This window comes from Dromiciops gliroides, chromosome 1 (assembly GCF_019393635.1).
Source record: "Dromiciops gliroides isolate mDroGli1 chromosome 1, mDroGli1.pri, whole genome shotgun sequence".
Lineage (NCBI taxonomy): Eukaryota > Metazoa > Chordata > Mammalia > Microbiotheria > Microbiotheriidae > Dromiciops > Dromiciops gliroides.
The window spans coordinates 243675376-243696240 of record NC_057861.1 but is presented as its reverse complement, the minus strand read 5'-3'; the positions used below and the strand labels follow the sequence as shown (position 1 = coordinate 243696240).

The 20865-nt window shown below is 34.8% G+C and overlaps 1 protein-coding gene across 1 annotated transcript in view; it reads left to right on the top strand.

Annotated features, from left to right (window-relative positions):
* The window catches only part of CDH2 (cadherin 2), a 264972-nt gene extending 245016 nt beyond the window's left edge, over nt 1-19956 (top strand). Inside the window, 2 exon segments of the mRNA XM_043993604.1 lie at nt 794-958; nt 18546-19956. Coding sequence (XP_043849539.1) covers nt 794-958; nt 18546-18752 — 372 coding nt within the window. The 3' untranslated portion in view covers nt 18753-19956.
* Nucleotides 19957-20865: the final 909 nt, after the last annotated feature.

Here is a 20865-nt window from a genome sequence, read left to right as displayed (position 1 = left end):
TTTGTAAGAGGCAAAGTAACGTGTGCTTGTCTAAGAGGTGGATTAGGTCTTCTTTCCTTCTGTATAAAGCCCCTAGCCCATAGAAAATCCAAGACATTGTGCTATGAGAGGCATAATTATCAACTGAAAACAGTCAAATTTTGTCTTACACCAAATGAGAATTAGTATATTCTCCCCTGAGGGTGTAAGGTATGGCAACAGATATGAGATGTGGCAAAACCCACATTATGTCCTGGTAAAATAGAATATTTAGTAAACATATTGGTTCCTATACAAACAACAACATTTTGTGATTAATTTCCCCATGATTTAAACATAATATACATAAGAATTTCCTAAGAATTTCAATTACAAAGTAATTTTTACCTGTTGTTGCCTTAGAGAGGGCCAGCCCTATTCATTGATGGGGTGAAAAACCTTGGATATTCACTATTAGTATCTTTGCCTTATACTCTACATCTATATTTCTAGGCAGCTTTAGTCATTTCATAGTGCTTGCTACCTCATATCTCTGCTGTTTCCTAGTGGAAAATTGATGAGCAACATTGTAAAGCAGATGGGGCACAGACCGTGGAAATGAAAAACACAGAAGAAGGAGCTGTGTGAAAGAAATATTTAATCATAACATGGAGAAATCATAGTGGCGGGTTTTCCATTATGCTAAGTTTCAGTCATTTTTATGAGTTGCTAGTATATATAGGATAAAGGTTTCCATTTTCCATCTTGATTTTTTTTCATCTGTATTTTTCTTAAAATCCCAGTGGACATGCCTTTTTGATTTTGCATTTTGCAGGACTATGACTTAAGCCAGCTCCAGCAACCTGATACAGTGGAACCTGATGCAATCAAACCTGTTGGGATCAGACGACTAGACGAGAGGCCTATTCATGCAGAACCTCAGTATCCAGTCAGATCAGCGGCTCCTCATCCTGGGGACATTGGTGATTTCATTAATGAGGTAACATTTCCTTAGAATCTTTTTTTAATACTAAAACTAAGACATCTGGGCTATAGAAAGTTAGGGATTCAATCTCATGGTTTGTTAATTACCTAATTTCTTACGTTTATCTCTTGTTAGAAGCAGACACAACCTTCCTTTACAAAAGTCTTCAGTTTTGAAGACTTTGAGGTATTATAGGCTATGGTAGTAAGACTATGAACTATAAAAGCTTAGAGTACAGTGCTAGGAAGGCCTGTGTATCTTTCATCCAAAGAACTACCTGAATTTCAAGAGACTAACTAACAAATGGGGTGGTATTTTGGGGGAGCTATAGCAAGCTATGAAACTATATACCAAGGTATTGAGGGATGTGATTTGCATTGGAAAAGGAGCTACTCATACAGAAAAATATCATGGGTCTCTTGAAAGAGGAAAAACATATTGACTTAGTAATAGAAGTCTAATTTGATTAAAATGTTACACCCAAAGAAAAGATCAGTTAACTCCCATACATTTGTATTGATTACAGTTACAGCATAATATCAGTTCTAGATATAGGATCTCCAAGAATTCCCTGGATTCCAAGTAATAGACTTAGAAAATTGTCATATTTTCTAAATTCACTTATTAGCAGAGATTAAGTTAATAAGATAGGTACATTTTGAGTTTCTTATATATCACACTTCAGATTCTAAGGATAGTAGAACTTTGTACTTGCAAAAGGGCAAAAATCCCATTAAATAACATTAGTGAGAAGAGGAGGTAAATTAGCTAGTATCTAAGTGCATAAATACTTGCACTTTTATTTGAGGAGTTTAAAGAACCTATCTAGGAGGAGACTAATTCTGTGTTGAACATAACAGATCTGATTTTCACTAAGAAAATATTTTTTTTGTTTTATTTTCCTTGCACTACTAAGTAAAAGTTCTTCTATCTTTTGTACTTAAGATGTGTAGTAAAACTTAAATTTAGGTGAATGCAGTCAACTCTAAATTATAAAGGAAATAGTCCCTCTTGGAGACATTGTGAAAAGACAAGCCTAGTCATTCATTGGTGATGGAACTGTGAATTAGTACAACCATTCTTGAAAGCAGTCTAGAATTGTCCAAAGGAAGTGACTGAAATGTCCATAGACATCTATTGCTAGCCATAGACCCTAGGGAGATCAATAACAAAAAGACCCTATATACACTAACATACTAGCAACCCTTTTTTGTGAGTTAGCAAAGAACTAGGGCAAAAAAAAGTTGATGCCCATCAACTGAGACTACTAAATAAATGGTGTTGCTTGAATATAGTGGAATGTTATTGTACTGTAAAACGTGAACATGATGAATATAGAGAAGTATGGAATGATTTAGATGAACGACCAATGAAATGTGAAATTTTTCAAATCAAGAATTGGTAAAATCAGAGTACTCTGGACATGTCTATTTATCATGGTTTCATTACATTGGAACTTAGAAATAGGCAGGTGTACTTTTACAATCCTTATATTTTACAATCCTTATCTAAAGTCATCATCACTAACCCTAGACCACTTCCCCTCCCTAAATCCAAAAGATAATTCAAGTTTAAGAACTGAAGAGCCAGAATTGGTATACAATTGAACTCAATCCATTTTATGTGGCCTTTAATAATATGCTTTCAAAAGTTAGGTATTTTAAAAATTTTTTCTGAAACAGAAAGCATTTTGACATCATTCTCAAACATGAAAATCATTATAGTACCAATTTCCCTATATGTTTTTTGTTTTGTTTTGTTTGCAGGGCAATGGGGGTTAAGTGACTTACCCAGGGTCACACAGCTAGTAAGTGTCAAGTGTCTGAGGCTGGATTTGAACTGAGATCCTCCTGAATCCAGGGCCAGTGCTTTATCCACTGTGCCACCTTGCTGTGCCCTCTCTATATGTTTTTGACTTACTAGGTCTTAAGGTAGAGGTTTTGTAGCAAGGAAGGAATCCATTAGTGGCTCTCTCTTATCTTTAATTTATTAAAATTCTTATTATTCTTGAAAATGGATATTAAATTTTGTTAACTAGATAATAAATGTATTTTGGTTAAATATATGTTTCAAGGGGGCGGCTAGGTGGCGCAGTGGATAAAGCACCGGCCCTGGATTCAGGAGTTCCTGAGTTCAAATCCGGCCTCAGACACTTGACACTTTACTGGCTGTGTGACCCTGGGCAAGTCACTTAACCCCCATTGCCCCACCAAAAAAAAAATATGTTTCAAGTAATTAGAGAGTAACAGGATTGCATGAGACATTTGTCAGTGAATAATATGATCTCACCATCTATTCACCTCCATGAATCCTACCTGTTCTTGCTCAGATAAAGTTTAGGCCCTCTTACCATAATATATGAGTATCTATACATTTATATACATACACATATATGTGTGTTGCTCTTTTACCTATATTTAGTATTAACTTTTGTCATTGTTTTAGTAGCATGATGTCTGACATATAGTAGATACCTGTTGACTTATTATATCTGCTTCATATCTTCCTCTGATTCCTATTTTCTTCACTTATGTGACTGTGGTGCAGTAAAGAAATAGGTCATGGTTTTGAGGAGACAAGGAGGTTAAGATGTTTGGGGGAGCATCAACAAGACACTGACATCCCCTTACAAAAATGCCTCCCTATTTCTTCTAGGATCAAATATAAATTTTGCTATTAGCTTTTAAAGCCCTTCAGAACCCAGCTCCAGTCTTTCTTTAACCAACTTTGCCAGTATCATTAGTACCTAAATTAGTACCTTCCCCACCCTTTGGCCTTCCTTTCATTCCTCGCCAATGGCATGCAATCTCTTATCTCCATCCCACAGCTGTGACTATCTCCCATATCTGAAATGCTGTCTTTCTTCACCTCTATCATACAGAATCCTTCATTTCCTTTAAAATACAGTAGAAACATTACCTCCTATATGAAGCCTTTCTTAATCCTCCCAACTAATAATCCTTCTTCCAGAACTGCCTTCCATTTAACTATTATGTATTTATCTATTCTTTGTATTTATAGGTGCATATATTTATTATATATGCATATTTTCCCTTGGATAGAATGTAGGTTGAATCTTTGAAAGTAGAATTGTTTTGTTCATATTTGAATTCTCAGTGCCTAACATATATTAGGCACTTAATTGTTTTTTATTAAAGGAGAAGGAAACAAGCATTTTAAAAAGTACTACTGTGAGGGGCAGCTAGGTGGCACAGTGGATAGAGCACCTGCCCTGGAGTCAGGAGTACCTGAATTCAAATCTGGCCTCAGACACTTAACACTTACTAGCTGTGTGACCCTGGGCAAGTCACTTAACCCCAATTGCCTCACTAAAAAAAATTTAAAAGTACTACTATGTATCAGAGTGCTGGACCTGGAGTCAGGAAAACATTTTCCTAAGTTCAAATCTGGTCTCAGACTCTAACTACTGTGTGACCTTGGGCAGGTCAGTTGACCCTGTTTGCCTCAGTTTCCTCATCTGTAAAATGAGCTGGAGAGGGAAATGGTGAATCACTCCAGTACCTTTACCAAGAAAACCCCAAATCGGGTCATGAAGACCCTTGTAATAGCTGAACAACAAATGTACTACACACTGTGCTAAGCAGTTCACAAATAATTTCATTTGATCCTCACAGCAGCTCTAGAATATAGGTGTAATATCTATGATCCCTATTTTGTAGCTGATATAACTAAAGCAGGCAAAGGTGAAATGATTTGCCCAGAGTAAACACAACTAACATCTGTGTTCATCTTTGAACTCAGTTCTACCTGACTCCAGATCAAAGGTCTACCCCTTGGTTGAATCCATCTAGGACACAAGACTGCTTTCTTTAGGCCATTTTAATATGTTTTGTGGATTATTATGTAATATTCTTTCCAATGTATTAAAGATTTTTTTTTAAAATTTGGAATATAAAAGGTACATTTTCTTATGCATAAGCATGTAGACATAAGTTGCAGGGATCAATAGTGCAACCCATCCATACAATCACCCATGCAGTCTCAAGCTGAATTTAATTTCCCTCTCAACATAATGGAGCACATTATGGCTAGTCCTAATTGGAACAATACTATTAGTCCTTCAAATACATTGCCCATTAAATTGTCTAACCTTGGAATTTAACTGGCTTTTATAGAGTTGTTTTTTACTCAACAGATTTTTAAAATACTAAGAAACCCATTATTAGTAGGAGACTGTCTATTTAACAAATCTTTTTTTTAAGTCAGAATCCTTCTGAGCTTCCTTTAGATACTTCTAGAAAAAGCCTTTCATATTTGTTTATTTTTCTTGCCTGCATAATTGAAGGGATAAGTGTTTGAATGATTTGTTAGTCAAGGCACCTCTGGAAGTGAGTCATTTGAAAATGACTATTCACTTATGAATTAAGTGATTTAATCTACTTTGTTGTTCAGTAGTTTTAGTCGTGTTGTCCAGCTCTTCATGACCCCATTTGACATTTTATTGGAAAGATACTGGAGAGGCTTGCCATTTCCTTTTCCAGTTAATTTTACAGATGAGGAAACTGAGATGACCAGGGTTAAGTGACTTGCCCAAGGTCATACAGCTAGTAAGTGTCTGAGACTGAATTTGAATTCAGGTGTTTTTGATTCTTGGCCTGGCACTTTATTTATTGTGACACCTAGCAACTCAATAATCTAGTACTGTCTAATAAAGGAAGAACATTATAATAATGATTATAATTACAGTGCTTTTGTAGATACAGGACAAAAGTTTATAAGAGTATTGTGTGGTGTGCTTAGTTGGACATGTAATCATGAATCTTTTTATTTATTTATTTATTTATTTATTTATTTATTTATTGGTTGTTGTTGTTTTTTTGGTGAGGCAATTGGGGTTAAGTGACTTGCCCAGAATCATACAGCCAGTAAGTGTTAAGTGTCTGAGGCCGGATTTGAACTCAGGTGCTCCTGACTCCAGGGCCGGTGCTCTATCAACTGCACCATCTAACTGCCCCTGTAATCATGAATCTTGAGGTAGTGTATTGTTTATAATGTAATAAGTATCTAAAGTGAAAGAGGCGTTTTTTCAGTATCATCAGTCGCCGTTCATTTTACTTCAAAATTTTGGAAAATAACCTTCAGAATGTTGGAATCTTATACACAAATCCATTTCATCTTAGTACAACAGCTTTTATTAACCTACTTAAGATTATATTTTCTAACACTTGTTTTCAAATCAAAGTGACAGTAAATCATGTATTCTATTAAAGTAAAAACTTTGATCAAAAATACTTTACAAACCTTTTGCCCATTTTAGTAACCTTACTTGTATAAGATTTACCATACTGAACCCTATATTACAATTTCATCTTTTGTTCCTACTAGTAAAACTTTAATAGTTATATGTGAAAATAGCTGAACTTAACTTCAGAATTATAGGGAAAGCATTGTCATTACAGTTAGCAGCTTAAAATTAGTTATGTGCCTTTGATTATAACATTGAGAAGCAACTCTGATATTGTACGCAGAACCCTGGCATTAAAATTTCAGTTCTCATGCAAACCTTCCCAGTCAGTAGCTGACTGCTAAATCTTGGACAGACCCCTTGGCCACTCTGGGCCAAAGGTACTTCTGTTAAATGAGAGGGTTGGACTAGATAGAGTTTAGAAACCCTTATGACTCCAAAATGCTATGATTCCTTTAACAGAAGTAGAAATTGAAGATTCCCAGAGTGTGGAGGAGAGGGGTAAAAGAATTCAGCTAGTCTTAAGTCAGTGACCACCAATAATATCCCAGTGTTACGAGAACGTTACTTTTGTTTCCAAATATGTTTTAAATCTGGATTCTAACCTACATCATAGAACACATGCAAGATAAGATTATGTAATTATGTAGAAGGCTGAATAAAGTTTTTATGCTCAGGCCAAAAATACAAAATTCACTTGTTGAAATGAGTAGGAATTCTAGTATCATCTCTTAAAAATAAATCTTATGGGTCTCTTACATTCAATTGTATGTGACTTTTATAGACCCTGCATCTTCATGGCTCAGCATATGAGGCATACATACATTCAGACCTCTCTATATAGAGTGGCTTTGAGCAGTAGCAGTAGTTCATCCAAAGTCACATAATCCTTTCCCAGAGTAAATTAAACTATTTCCTTTTTAAATTTCAGACTTGTCAGAGCCAGGGGTAAATTCTTTTGGTGCCACAGAGTACAGTAGTGCTCCAGAACACTATAATCTCACTATTTTTATCCCAATATTCTTATAGATTTAACTTTGTTACATCTACAGAAGCATTGTAAGGCTATTCATTTATATATATATATATATATATATGTATGTGTGTATGTATATTTTAATCCCTCTTTTCAGCTCTGTAGTGATCCCTTAAGGTTTGGAGCTGCCATGATTCTCCTAGGCTTTCCAGGGTTCCCTAATTTACAGAAACTTTCTCTGCAAGAGAAATAAGATCTATTTCTTACTTTTCCTTCAATTTTTTTTCTTATCTCTTCACTAATAGCACATTAACCTGTAAGATGTTTGTAATGGGACGTGAGAGGAAGCCACAGTAACACATGAAAGGTTTACAGATTTGCAGGTTGCAGATAAGCTTATAGTTACTCACTATAACTATAAGTTAGAACTATAACTATATAGTTATAATTACTAGGTAGCATAGTTCTCAGCATATGCTCATTAGCTCCCTCCTGCCCAGCTTCTTTCCTCTCAGCCATAGCCTTGATATTAATTTTCCTCCCTCCCATTTGCCTTATCAAAGCTATCCCCCTCCATTATTTACTTTCTTATCCTCCTAGTGATAAGTACTGAAGTAATAAATACTGAAGTCTGAGGCTTGAGGTAGTCCTTTCCACCATCAATCCTCTACCTTCCTACCCAATTCAATCTCTATGGGTTACCTCACCTTGACCTACTTTCCATGGTCTATAAAAAGTGCCTTCTGCCCCTCATCCCCAAGACTCTTAGTGAGAAAGGTTATTTTTTAAACTGATTCCACAGTTTTGCCCTCCCAAGTTTCAGGAATTTGTTTCCCTTAGTTTCTTCTTCTGGCCTCTGAAAATTTCTGTTTCTCTCTTTCTCTCTTTCTCTCTCTCTCTCTCTCTCTCTCTCTCTCTCTCTCTCACTCTGCCTCTGTGTGTGTGTGTGTGTGTGTGTGTGTATCCCTGTGTCTCTGGTCTCTGTCTTTCCTTCCCAGCCTTCTCTTTCTTTCCTTTTCCCTTATCCCAAATATCTCTTCTGCCTGTTCCTATGACGTGGCTTCTTGTAGCTAGTTCTTAAAATTTATTCACCCCCACCATGTGGGCAGGGCCCCTTTTCTAATGAGCTGAGTGTCACAAGTTCCAGATCCACTTTGGTCTATTTGATGCACGGCTATTTTATCCCAGACAGATTCACTTGCTGCCTCATTCTGAACTAGATTATTTGGGTTTGTACTAGTTGCCACACTAAGCTTCCATACATATCTGAGGTTCAAAAGAAACTGCATATTTCCATATCTGTTTAGCAAAGGGATCCAACTATTTCCTATTACAAGCTCCACTTGGGCCTCTTTCCTTGAGGATTATAATTGTCATGGGGAGTTTTTTTGGACCATGTGTGGTGGGTACTTTGTTCACCAATAAAACTAATATTGATACATACTGGCTGTGTGGCCTTGGGCAAGTCATTTAACCCTTCAGTGACCCAGACAACTAAGACTATAGATTTCAGAGCAGTCTGCATTAGTAGAGGGGGTTATTCACCAAGAGTATCATACACAAATGAAATCATAGGTCCAATTTAAATAATGTTTCAAAGGCCTACCTTTGGAAGTGAAAATGTCATGGGACCATTTTGTAAGATTTTAAAAACATTCCAGCTCTCTATTCTTCCTGTTCAATTTTCGGTTCAATCTGCAAATAAGATTCCTAATGTATATGTGAAGAACTAACTCAATAAGTTTTAATTTTTCTACATAATCTAGGCAGTAGTTACTCTCCACCTGTTTTTCCTGTGTGTTCTGTGAGGCAAATTTCTTTTGAGTGGCCCTAGAGCTCATAGAGAAGGTCTGTAGCATAGACTCAGCAAAATATAGTGGCTTTAGGTCAGTCCATGTCTCCCTGTTCTATTTTTTACTTGATATTATAATCAAAAGATCAGTGATCAAAGTTGTCTTTGATAACAGGAAACTGTTAGAGATAGATGAGAGCATATCTATCAGAGAATCTTACGTGAACTTAACATGGCAAATGGGAAATGTCTTGATGGAAGAGACTTTAAGTTTTTATTTTCCTCTAATGAAATTAAATACATTTTTGCAACCATCAAAAAAATAAACCCAGCACTGTTTGGTATCCCTCTATCCCTTTCAGTCATTTGAGTTGCTATGTAAAAATGAACTGCTATGTAAAATAATTTATGAAAGCCTACTTATTCCCATCTGATTTCCTGGAAAGATATCCTTGGTGCATGTACTGAAAAGACCATTCTCATAAAGATTTCATAGAGCTGAGGAAGTAGGCATTTTTGTCAGTCTATGCCTATATCTGTTCAGATGGTTTTTGGGGAGCAACCATCTTTTACAATTTAAAAAATATTCACTCCCTCTCAGAATTACCTTGAAAAATGATCCCTGAATACTTTTTAAATTGTTTCTCTTCCAGCAGAGATTTCTTCTTTTACAAATTTATTCACAGTCAGAAACTTGTCCTGTTTTCATTTTCTCAAGTCCTGTTTCCATTTCTTTTTATAGCAACACATCAGGTATTGAAATATTAGAATCCTTTTTGACAATTTCCTTGCCATTAAGTGATAAGAGTACACTGCTAAAGAAATGATAGCAGATCAATTTCATTTCACATCTGTTTGTTGTCCTATTCTGATTTTCCTCTATAATAACCCTTAGGATAATGTGGTTTATATGAATCCCACATCAAACTTTATGCAAGATTTTTTTTAAAAATCCTCACTTAATTTTCCTCTCATCTGATGTAATGCTACTTTTAATTCCTCATCATCTTTCTGTATAATTTTATGCAAGTTAGCTTGTTCAGAATACAGTTCCTTTGACTATCATGTTTTGCCTTTGTAAGGAGTTTGTTTTTGTTGACCTAAGCAGCTTCAGGGTAGCTAGGTGGCCCAATGGATAGTGTTTGCCTTACGGTCAAGAAGACCTGAGTTCAAATCTGGCCTCAGACACTTAATAGCAGTGTGACTCTGGGAAAATCACTTAATCTGTGTTAGCCTCAGTTTCCTTATCTGCAAAATAGGGATAATATCAGTACCTGCCTCTTAGGGTTGAAATGTAATAATATATGTAAAGTGTTTTGCAAACTTTAAAGTGCTAGATAAATGCTGCCCTTTTTAAATGCTGGCTATTTATGGACGCTTTGGGCCTTTTCTTTATGGCAATTATTTTTACATTGAACTCAGAGAAACAGACAAGTAAGAGTTCACTGCAAATGGTCAAAACTTGATAAATAGGTATTATGCCATACTTTGAAGGAAAGTAAACAAAAAAAATCCCTAATGAAAGAGATTTCTATAGAGATCCATGAACTAATAAAAAAAGAAAGCAGAAATCCTAGAATCAAAAGGAAAAAAAAATAAGAAAAGATACTTGAGTAGACATTGGGTAAGAAAACCCATAACAAATAAGTGAAAGAGTAAATGAACAATTTAGAAAACATAATGAACAATCTCTTCAAAGTGGCAAAGGCCCTGAAAACGAGATGCCAGTTTGGAACTCAGAAATTCAGAAAGGGGGCAAGAGGGAGCAATGATCAAAGAGAAGCCACGGATCACTTTGAAAGTACACATAATTATTCTATAAGTCAAAGCTGCTGATTTTGAAGATAAGGCACACAGAGTTAACTTGAGGGTCATTAGTCTCCCAGAAAAATGGACAAATATTAAAAATTAAACAGTCTACTACCAGAAATAGGAGTTAGAATATCACCTCTACCTGGGATAGGGGAAGGAGAGAGATATTTTTTGGTTCAGGTCAATATCTTCTCTGCAACTTAGTATGAAAGAGATGCCTAGATTGCTGAGAAGCTAAGTAAATTGACCAGGGTCACAAAGTTTGTGTCAAAGATAGGTCTTGAATACATGTTTGTCAGGTTTCAAAACCAGCTCTTTAGCCACTGCGACATGTTTCCTCACTAAAAGATAAAATAGAAAAATATTGCCCAGAAATCTTGATTACAAGGGATAAAATACTAATTAATCAAATCCATGGATTGCTGCTACATACAAATGCTATGGTTAAAACTCCATGGCATCTTTTGGTCAATTATAAAAGTTAAATGCAATGTAATAAATGTAGCAAGCTACCAGGGAAAAGACCTTCAGCAGTGAAGGAACATCAGTTTGATTACCCCAGGATTATACCATAGCCATTAGAAATGAAGAAAAAATACTGCTTTAGGATATTCCAAAAAGCAAACCACCTCAATTCATAGAGCATATCCTTCCAAGATGAGCCTAATTATCAGTGAAAAATATAGATATTCAGTAAAAGAGATGTATTTGAGTCTTACCTGCAAAAAACAAAAATAACAAATGCTAGCAGAACACTCACTGTGCTAAAACTTCGAATGAGAAAAGTACATGGAAGGTGTGTATATGTGTGTGGGTGTGTGGGTGTGGGTATACAGTTATCAAGAAAAGACTGAACAATGGAATCAATTTTCTTAGGTTTCTAAGATTTATTGAAATCGATCATGGATTAAAAGAAATAAGAAACTATTAAAAAATGATTAGCAGGATGCTATCAGAAAAACCTGGAAAGACTTACATGAGCTGATAAAAAGTAAAATGTACTGTATACAAAATAACAGCAATATTGTAAAATGATCTGCTGTGAATGCCTTAGTTGTTTTCATCAATACAGTGATTCAAAACAACTCTGAAGGACTTAGAAAAATGCAATCCATCTACAGAGAAAGAACTGATGTTATCTGAATACAGATTGAAGCATAAAAATAAAACAAAGCAAAACAAAAAGAAATAAAATATAACAAAGAGACAAAAAAGATCTAAGGATCTAAACATTTAATGCAGTTTTAAAGAGTAAGAGGAGAAGGAAGAACTGAAATAATATTAAATGGACAAAATCCCATTTGCCCCTATATGCATCAATATTATTCTGGCAATACTTATTGAGGGGTTAAATAGTAATCAATCAATATACATCTATTAAGTGTCTCATATGTGCCATGCACTATGCTAAATGCTAAGAATACTAAAAGAGGCAAGACAGACCCTGCCCTAAAAAAGCTCACAATATAATAATAGTCAGAAGTTATTTGAATGTAAAAAAGAGGAGACAAAAATAGAGGTGCTATTTATGCAGTAATTTTAAAATTTCTAAAATCTTGGGAAAGGACTCAGAATAATAAGATAAAAGGTGGGAATAGGAATGGGGGCGTAGGTGGGAGTAGCAACTGAAAGGGTACAATTATAGAATATTTCCATTGAAAGGAAGAAGGGTATGATAATGGTTTTTATCGTGGCTGGGAATGGGATAGGGTGGGAATCTTCTCTTGATTAATGGACATCTTCTCTTGGTGGGAATCTTCTCTTGATTAATGGACATCTTCTCTTGGTTAATGTTTGTGCTTTCCAGGACTACATCAAACACCCCAGAAGAAGGGATGTATGGATCCCCAGGGGTTGCCAGCTCCCAGAGAAGTAGGGTGAATATGTCTAAAAGTAGGATATATTGGCCTTAGGAGAAGTCGAATGGTCATAGTAAGGGCTAGGAGGTCTGAACCTCATGATTCAGGATAAAAAGTGACCCTCCTACACACACTCTTTAAGTGCTCTTTCATAAATTAATATTCCCAAGAATGAGGCACACCATAAAATAAGCATGCAAACATCAAGAATGAAGAGAGAAAGGACTGTGAAATCATTAGCTTAGAATAGTAGTACAGAATAATAAAGCTCAAATGTGTTACTTCAGAAACACAGCCTTTCATGATAGACATAGAATAAAAGAGACCAAAAGATAACAAGTTTAGGATAGACTAAAAAGGAATAGAGATAAGAAACGTTTCAAAGAAATGCTTCTTGGAAAAGGGCACGACAAGAGTGTTTAATAAGTTATTATGTTAGACAATGAAGGAAGGATTTTGAACCACACACTTATCTGGGTAGAGAAAGGAAAGGGTCAAAAAGAGGTAGGAGTCCAGTGCTAGCATAGCTAAACAGGAAGCAAGAGCAGAGCAGAGTCTGTGTGAATAGGTTAAGTGTTAAATTAGGGACAAAGAGTTGACTTAGAAGAGGTGATAAAAATCATTACAAAAGAAATAAATGGTAAAAATGTAATCCTAACAAGCATAACCTTACATGTAAATGGATTAACAATCCAATAAAATGAGAAAAATAACAATGAATAAGAAAAAAAATCTGTTGTAAATGAGAAATAAAGCTTAAAATTAAAGACCTGTAAAGAATAAAAATGAGAACTTGAAAAGAAGAAAATTAGAATTACACTGATACTATCTGACAACATATAGTCCAGGAAACTACATTATGCTTGAAGATACCAAGGCATTACCTAGTGTTCATTAAAACCCAAATCATAAACTACTGGGGGAAGACACAACACTTGGCATAAACTACTGGAAAACTGGAAACATTTTGATGATAAAGAAGAAGGGGAAGATAGAAGAACAAGGAAAGATGAAGAAAAAGAAGTGTTTATTGTTATTATTGTTGTTGTTTAAGTTTGAAATGGCTACTTGTCCTAATAATAAAAGGTTAGGTAATTAAAAAATGACAGTTATGATTAGGTGAAGGACATTTCAGAAAAAAAAAGGATATCACAAAAGATTAAACATGGTTCCATGAAATTTAAAAGCTTTTACACAAACAAAATCAGTGCAAGTAGAGTAAAAAAAAAAAAAGATAACTTTCTCTTGAGTAAAAAGTCATTCATGAGATATTTCCAAGTTATTCGGCTAATTAACACAAATATATAACCAAGTGCCATTCATGTGTAGATAAATGATTATAGGATATGAACAAAGTCATCTCAAAAAACATTTGCAAACCATTAGCAATCATAGAAAATGAGCTGCAAGTCACTAATAACGTAGTAATGACAAGAGATCAAAATCAAAAGTATAAACAAACAAGTTGAAACTACCCTGCATTTCACCTTACACCCCTCACAGTAGCTAAGATGAAAGAAAAGACTTAAATGTTCAGTAGTTAAAAGATTGCAAAAAGACAGAACTATTAATACACTCAATGTAGGTATAAATTGATCAAACCATTTTGGCAAACAATTCAGAATTATGTGGGGTAAAAAAATTAACTGAATTGTTTATACTCTGACCCAAAGATCCCACTGCTCAGTATATACCACAAGGTCATTGAAAGGTCCCTTATAGCAAAAAGTATTCATAAAAATACTTCCTGTCTTAGCAGATACCTAAAAACAAAACAGATGTTCATGAATTTGGAAACGGCAAAAAATCAATGGTTATGTAAATGTAATTTAATATTGCTGTACTATAATAAATGCCAGATATAAAGAATTGAGAGAAATGTGGAAAGATTTGTAGGAAATGATACAGAGTGAATTAAGAAGAAATGAAAATAAATAGACCCAATGGTTACAATAATGTGAATAAAGGGAATAACTAAATGAAATTGATCACAGGTTATTTATAATGACCAGTCTTGACCAAATCGAAGAGAGGGAAAAAAAACCTTCTTTCTCCTTTTGTTGGAAAAGAGAGAGACTGTGAATGCATAATATAGTAAATAGAGTCAGGTACAATTAATATGTTGGATTTTTTTCATAGCCATATTTTTTTCTTCACTACCAACAAGGCCTCATCCTTTTGTATGTCTGTGTGTGTTGTGGAGAGAGGGTGTGATTATAGGTGCATATTTGGAAATGATTAATATAAAATCAAAAAGCATTAATAAAACTTTTAAAAAACTTATCAGTTCCCTTTTTTTCAGTCAAGACCTTTTCTACCAGATTTGAACCGTTATGATTTCATGGTCTCATTACGATCTTTGTCCTTTGTTCTAATTTGATATTGGTTTTCATATTTATTCTCAAGTGTTAAAAATCAAATAATTCACTAAATACTTAGGGATTTGTGGAGGGTTAGAAGTGGTAGTTCTAGAGCAAAACTAATTGGAAAAGTCATTTTTGGAGGAAAAGATGTTTGTTCCCATATATTGCTTAGTGGAGAGAGCTGGGAAGTATTACACATGTGCTTTGACTGAAGCCAAAAGAGACTGTTGGGGAAGCAAAGAGCACCAAGTAGCAAAGAAAAATATTGGCTACACAGCAATTTAAGGAAAAGTGTAAAAATGCATGAGGGACAGGGGCAGCTAGGTGGCGCAGTGGATAGAGTAACGGCCTTGGATTCAGGAGGACCTGAGTTCAAATCTGACCTCAGACACTTAACACTTACTAGCTGTGTGACCTGGGCAAGTCACTTAACCCCAATTGCCTCACCAAATATATATATATATATATATATATAAATGCATGAGGGACATACATATGCCAAGTTTGAAGAAGACAAAAAGTTCATTTTTAATCAGAGGGATCCTGCAGTTCAGCTGGTTTTACTTAGAACCAAAACACATCATTGCTTCCTTTGGTGAGCGGGGGCCTCATCCTTCTTGTTATCAAGAATTTCCCAGATTTGTTTTGCCTCTTATTCAGAGCTGCTGTTCCCTATCTGTGGTTAGTTTATAATTATACTCAGATTGCTTGTTTGGAAAGAAACGTTAAGCTCCAATTTTATAAAATCTCTTTCCTTCAAGGATTCAATTCCATAAGCATTTATTAAATACCTGCTATGTGAAACATACTATGCCAATGATTCAATATGCAATTGAGAAATTACGTTTTGCTCACTACATTTAGGCAGTTCTTTGTAACATAGCAATTCTACATAATGAATAATAAAATGCTTTCTAAAGATAAGTTTTATACTTGCTGGCCCTAAACTTGTTATTATTATACCTCAAGGAAGGAAATAAGTGCTTATTAAGCACCTATGTTCCAGGCAGTATACTAAGCACTTTACAAATACCACCTCATTTTATCCTCACAATCCTAGGATGCAGTGCTATTATTATCTCCATTTACAGTTGAGGAAACTGAGGAAGAGGTTAAGTAACTTGCCCCTCAAGCACTGAGGCTGGATTTGAACTTAGATCTTTCTGACTGTAGGCCCAGTGCTCTCTCCACCACAACACAAGCAACCTCAAATGCTTTGGATTATGAAAAATGCTGTCATCTCTCTGCAGAAAAAATGTGCTTAAATTAGATGTTTGGGGAAATTGGAAAGAGACATCTAGAAACCACTAGAAAATCAGTAGTGGATACTTTTCTCTGTTTCATTGGCCTGAGGCCAAACTGTTGCTGTTTATTATCTACAAATGCCCTTCCTCAGAGGGTGGCCATTTCAAGGAATCTGATCCTGACAAAGACATGTAGACTGCAATTGGAGTAGGGACAGTATCATTAGAATTTTAAAATATCAGTCTTTATAAGATTTTTTTTGGTTTTGTGAACAACCATTATTTAGGGAAAGTTCTTATTTTATGTGTATATGTCCACATATATACACATATATAAATCATTTCCAATTCTTGGCTTGTACATCATTATAAAACTTAAAAATATGTATGTACTTGTGTATTCATATAAAAAGACTTAAATCTGCAAATATTTGTATTTTAATTTATAGTTAATTTTTAAATGACTCGGGTTGAGATAAATTTATATTGGGTCAAGATCAGTTTCCCAGGGTTTGAGCTCTCCCATTAATTCTCTCATTTACTCTTCCTCCACAGTTGATCTTATGAATAAATAAATTGGTGAGATCTCCAAAAAAATGATTTTTTAAAAAGGAATGGATTGATGATTTTCTTAAAATGTTGGACAGGGATATATTTTGGGAAAGTGAAATTAGGATATACTATTGTTGGAATAATTGTAGAAGTAAGACTGATTGCTTAAAGCATTAAAAATTATAAACCTTGGAGTACTTAGACTTTTTTCTAATTGTGAAAAATGTCATGAAACCCAATTATATAATTCCTTATCATAGAAAATTTTTTGAAGACCTAGAGGTAAGAAATATCAACTGCAGCCACCCAAGACCCAAATAAGAGAAAAAAGGGCATTTCTTGGCAGTGGTACAAAGAGCAAATGATATGTTTTTTCTACTTTATTCCTTCTGAATTTTTCTTGGGAACTGAGCATACATATTTTCCCTAATTTTCAAGGGCACAGTCGTATATTGCTCTGGATCAAGTAGAAGGGAGGGAGACTAAAGTGAGCTCTATTATAGTGACACAGTTTCAGTCAATGCACTTTTTAAGGGATCCATTTCACAGTTTTCTTTTGTCCTAATTAGAAATTAAGAAAAAAAAAAGATTTTATGAACAAATATTTTGGGCAGGAATGCTGCTCTAATTAGTATTTAAATGCATATTTAAAACAAATGCCCCATCATACTATTGTTTTCTTTCCTGCAATACTTTATAAAAATGTTTTTTGTTAGTTTGTTTTGCCATTGCAGTCTAGTCTGTTACTCAGCTTCCCTTCTTACTTTCTACCACTGCCTAAACCCTGTCTTCTCTAATTGAGGTCGATATTTTAGATTTTTTTTTTTTTGGATGAATTGAACCAGGAGGAGGAAATAAAAATTATTTGCTCTCCATATTTTGAAGAAAATTACAAAGACCCCAAAAGACCCCAATTTTTGGCATCAGCATGAAGTGATTATTTTGAAAAAGGTGGTCTTTTTCGCCTGGCACATAGAAAATATAGATCTCACAAAAGGAATCAAATGTGATTGATGATGTCTTGAAAGTTGATATTGTTTTTTGATGATACCAATTGTCTTTTAAAAATTGATAGTGTCAAAAGTGTTATTTGGAAGTTTTTATGCCTCGGCACGCACTGGCCTGGGGCTCTGCAAACCGCACGGTGCCCCACCCACTGGTTATAGCCATTGCCAGGGCTCTGGCACCTCATGTCATCACCACTCGCTGAGGCCTACATGGGCCTGGCAAAATTATAATGATTGGAAGCCTAGTGAGGGCAGTCATGTGACTGTCAGAGCGGCCATCCCATTGGCTGGGGCTGTGTGGGGTGTTTCTAGGTTTGAGGGAGGAGAATTGGGCATTCTAGGTGGAAGCTGGAAAGGGACAAGCATTCTGCTGCGTATTTTCAGCTGATTCCTGGGCGGTGGTATTTTTTCAGGTATTATAATTTACCTTTCCCCATTTTATTTCCTTTCCCTTGATCCTACTGATCCTGTTTGTGGTTTTTTTTTAAGTTCGTTCTTGTTAAAATTAATCTTGTTCTGTTTTGAGGGAGGCTGCCGGTCTCCTTCCTTGCCCCAATATTGGGGCGAGCCGCTTAGCTAGCACTCCCCAAATAAAATTTGGTCCCCACAAAAGACAACATCAATTTTATATTTATGTCAAAGGGATATGATTATGATATTGATGATAATGTCTTAATATTAAAGCATTTTGGAGATGTATAACCTCATATTTTTCTTTCTTCTTTCTCTCTGTTTCTCCCCTTTCTTTCTCCCCACCCATCCTCCCTCTCTCTCTTCCTCCTGAATTGCAGGGACTCAAAGCTGCTGACAATGACCCCACAGCTCCACCATATGACTCCCTGCTAGTCTTTGACTATGAAGGCAGTGGCTCCACTGCCGGATCTTTGAGCTCCCTTAATTCCTCAAGTAGTGGTGGTGAGCAGGACTATGATTATCTAAATGACTGGGGCCCACGCTTCAAGAAACTTGCCGATATGTATGGTGGCGGTGATGACTGAACTACAGAACGAACTTGGTTTTTGGACAAGTACAAACATTTCAACTGATATTCCCCAAAATAAAAAAAAAAATTAAAAAGCATACAGAAGCTAGGCTTTAACCTTGTAGTCTACTAGCACAAGTGCTTGCTGAAGGCTTTGGCATAGGCTGCAAACCCATTGGGGCTCAGTGGGAATATCAGTGATCCAATACTGTTTGGAAAAAAATATTGAGCTCAGTTACACTTGAATTTTACAGTACAGAAGCACTGGGATTTTATGTGCCTTTTTGTACCTTTTTCAGATCGGAATTAGTTTTATGTTTAAGGCTTTAATGGTACTGATTTCTGAAATGATAAGTAAAAGAGACAAAATATGTTGGGGTGGAAGCAGTAAGTTAAACCATGATATGCTTCAACATGCTTTTGTTACATTGCATTTGCTTTTATTAAAATACAAAATTAAAAAAAAAAAAAGAAAAAGAAAAACCTCATGGAATGATTTTATTACCTTGGGGGAGGAGACCATGAGCTTGAGAAATGTACATTACTTCTAGTTTTAGACTTTAGATTTTTTTTTTCACTAAAATTCTAAAACTTACGCAGCTGGTTGCAAATAAAGGGAGTTTTCATATCACCAATTTGTAGCAGAATTGAATTTTTTCCTAAGCTAGAATGTTAGACACATTTTGGTCTTAATCCATGTACACTTTTTTTATTTCTTGTATTTTTTTTCCACTTCACTGTAAAAATCGTATGTGTACATAATGTTTTATTGGCATAGTCTATGGAGAAGTGCAAAACTTCAAAACATGTGTATGTATTATTTGGACTATGGATTCAGGTTTTTGCATGTTTATATCTTTTGTTATGGATAAAATATTTACAAAACAGGTTTAAAACAAGTGACATTTGATTCAATTGTTGAGCTGTAGTTAGAATACTCAATTTTTAATTTTTTAATTTTAATTTTATTTTTTATTTTAATTTTAATTTTTTTTTGTTTGGGGAGGGAGAAAAGTTCTTAGCACAAATGTTTTACATAATTTGTACCAAAAAAAGAAAGGGGTGGCCTGACACTGGTGGCACTACTAAGTGTGTGTTTAAAAAAAAAAAGCTTTTAAACTGGAGAGACTTCTGACAACAGCTTTGCCTCTGTATTGTGTACCAGAATATAAATGATACACCTCTGACCCCAGCGTTCTGAATAAAATGCTAATTTTGGATCTGGTGACTGGTTTGATTTTTTTCTTTTCCACTTGAATAACTGAATGCCACCCCCAAAAAATATCTAATTCTGAAATTTCAAAGAATAATAATAATAATAATGATAAAGTATTTACTCATTTTTGTACTATGAAAAATTGGAAACAAACCCTTCTTGTGACCACATACAGACTTAAGAGAAACAGCTTTGAATTGTATTATCGGTATGGAAGAAAAGTCACTCAGTAACATTCTGTGCCAGAAAGGCTTAAGAACAGTCAACTTTAGTTTAATGTTTTTTAAAGACTCTTGCATTTAAGTATATCCAAGTTATTTACATTATTGATACTAATGAGATCTTAAGACTGTCCATATAGCATCAGAACAGTAGTGAAGACGTTAACAGCCAGGACAAACAAGTTCTGGCAACTAGAGGTAATGACAAGAACAGGGTTAATTCTGAAAATTTCGATTGGCCAATTATTTTGTCTATATAAGTCAAAAGACCAGTCTTACTGATCTTTTTTTTTTACTGAATTTGCCACTGCTTTTGTCATCATGATAAACATAAGTAATTTCAATTTTATACTAGATGATAATTTAACTGGGTATCTTTGTGATTTGAAATGCTTCCTTAAGGTACATCATTACAAATCACAAAAGAATGTTGTTAAGCAATTTAATAGAACTCCTAGTTTTTCTAATATTTAGTTTATGCGAAATTCTAGCTTTTTATTATGATAAATGTTCAGTAGATGGACCACATATTAGGCCTTGAAACTGATGAGGTTTCTATTTACTTTATAGTTAATACTTATTTTTAATTTTTTCTGCAGTATCTTTGGGAATTCTTGTGATGAAACTGAACTAAATTTTGTAATTAAAGTTCCATTTATTATTTTATTAATCTATTCATTTAGTGAGCCTTT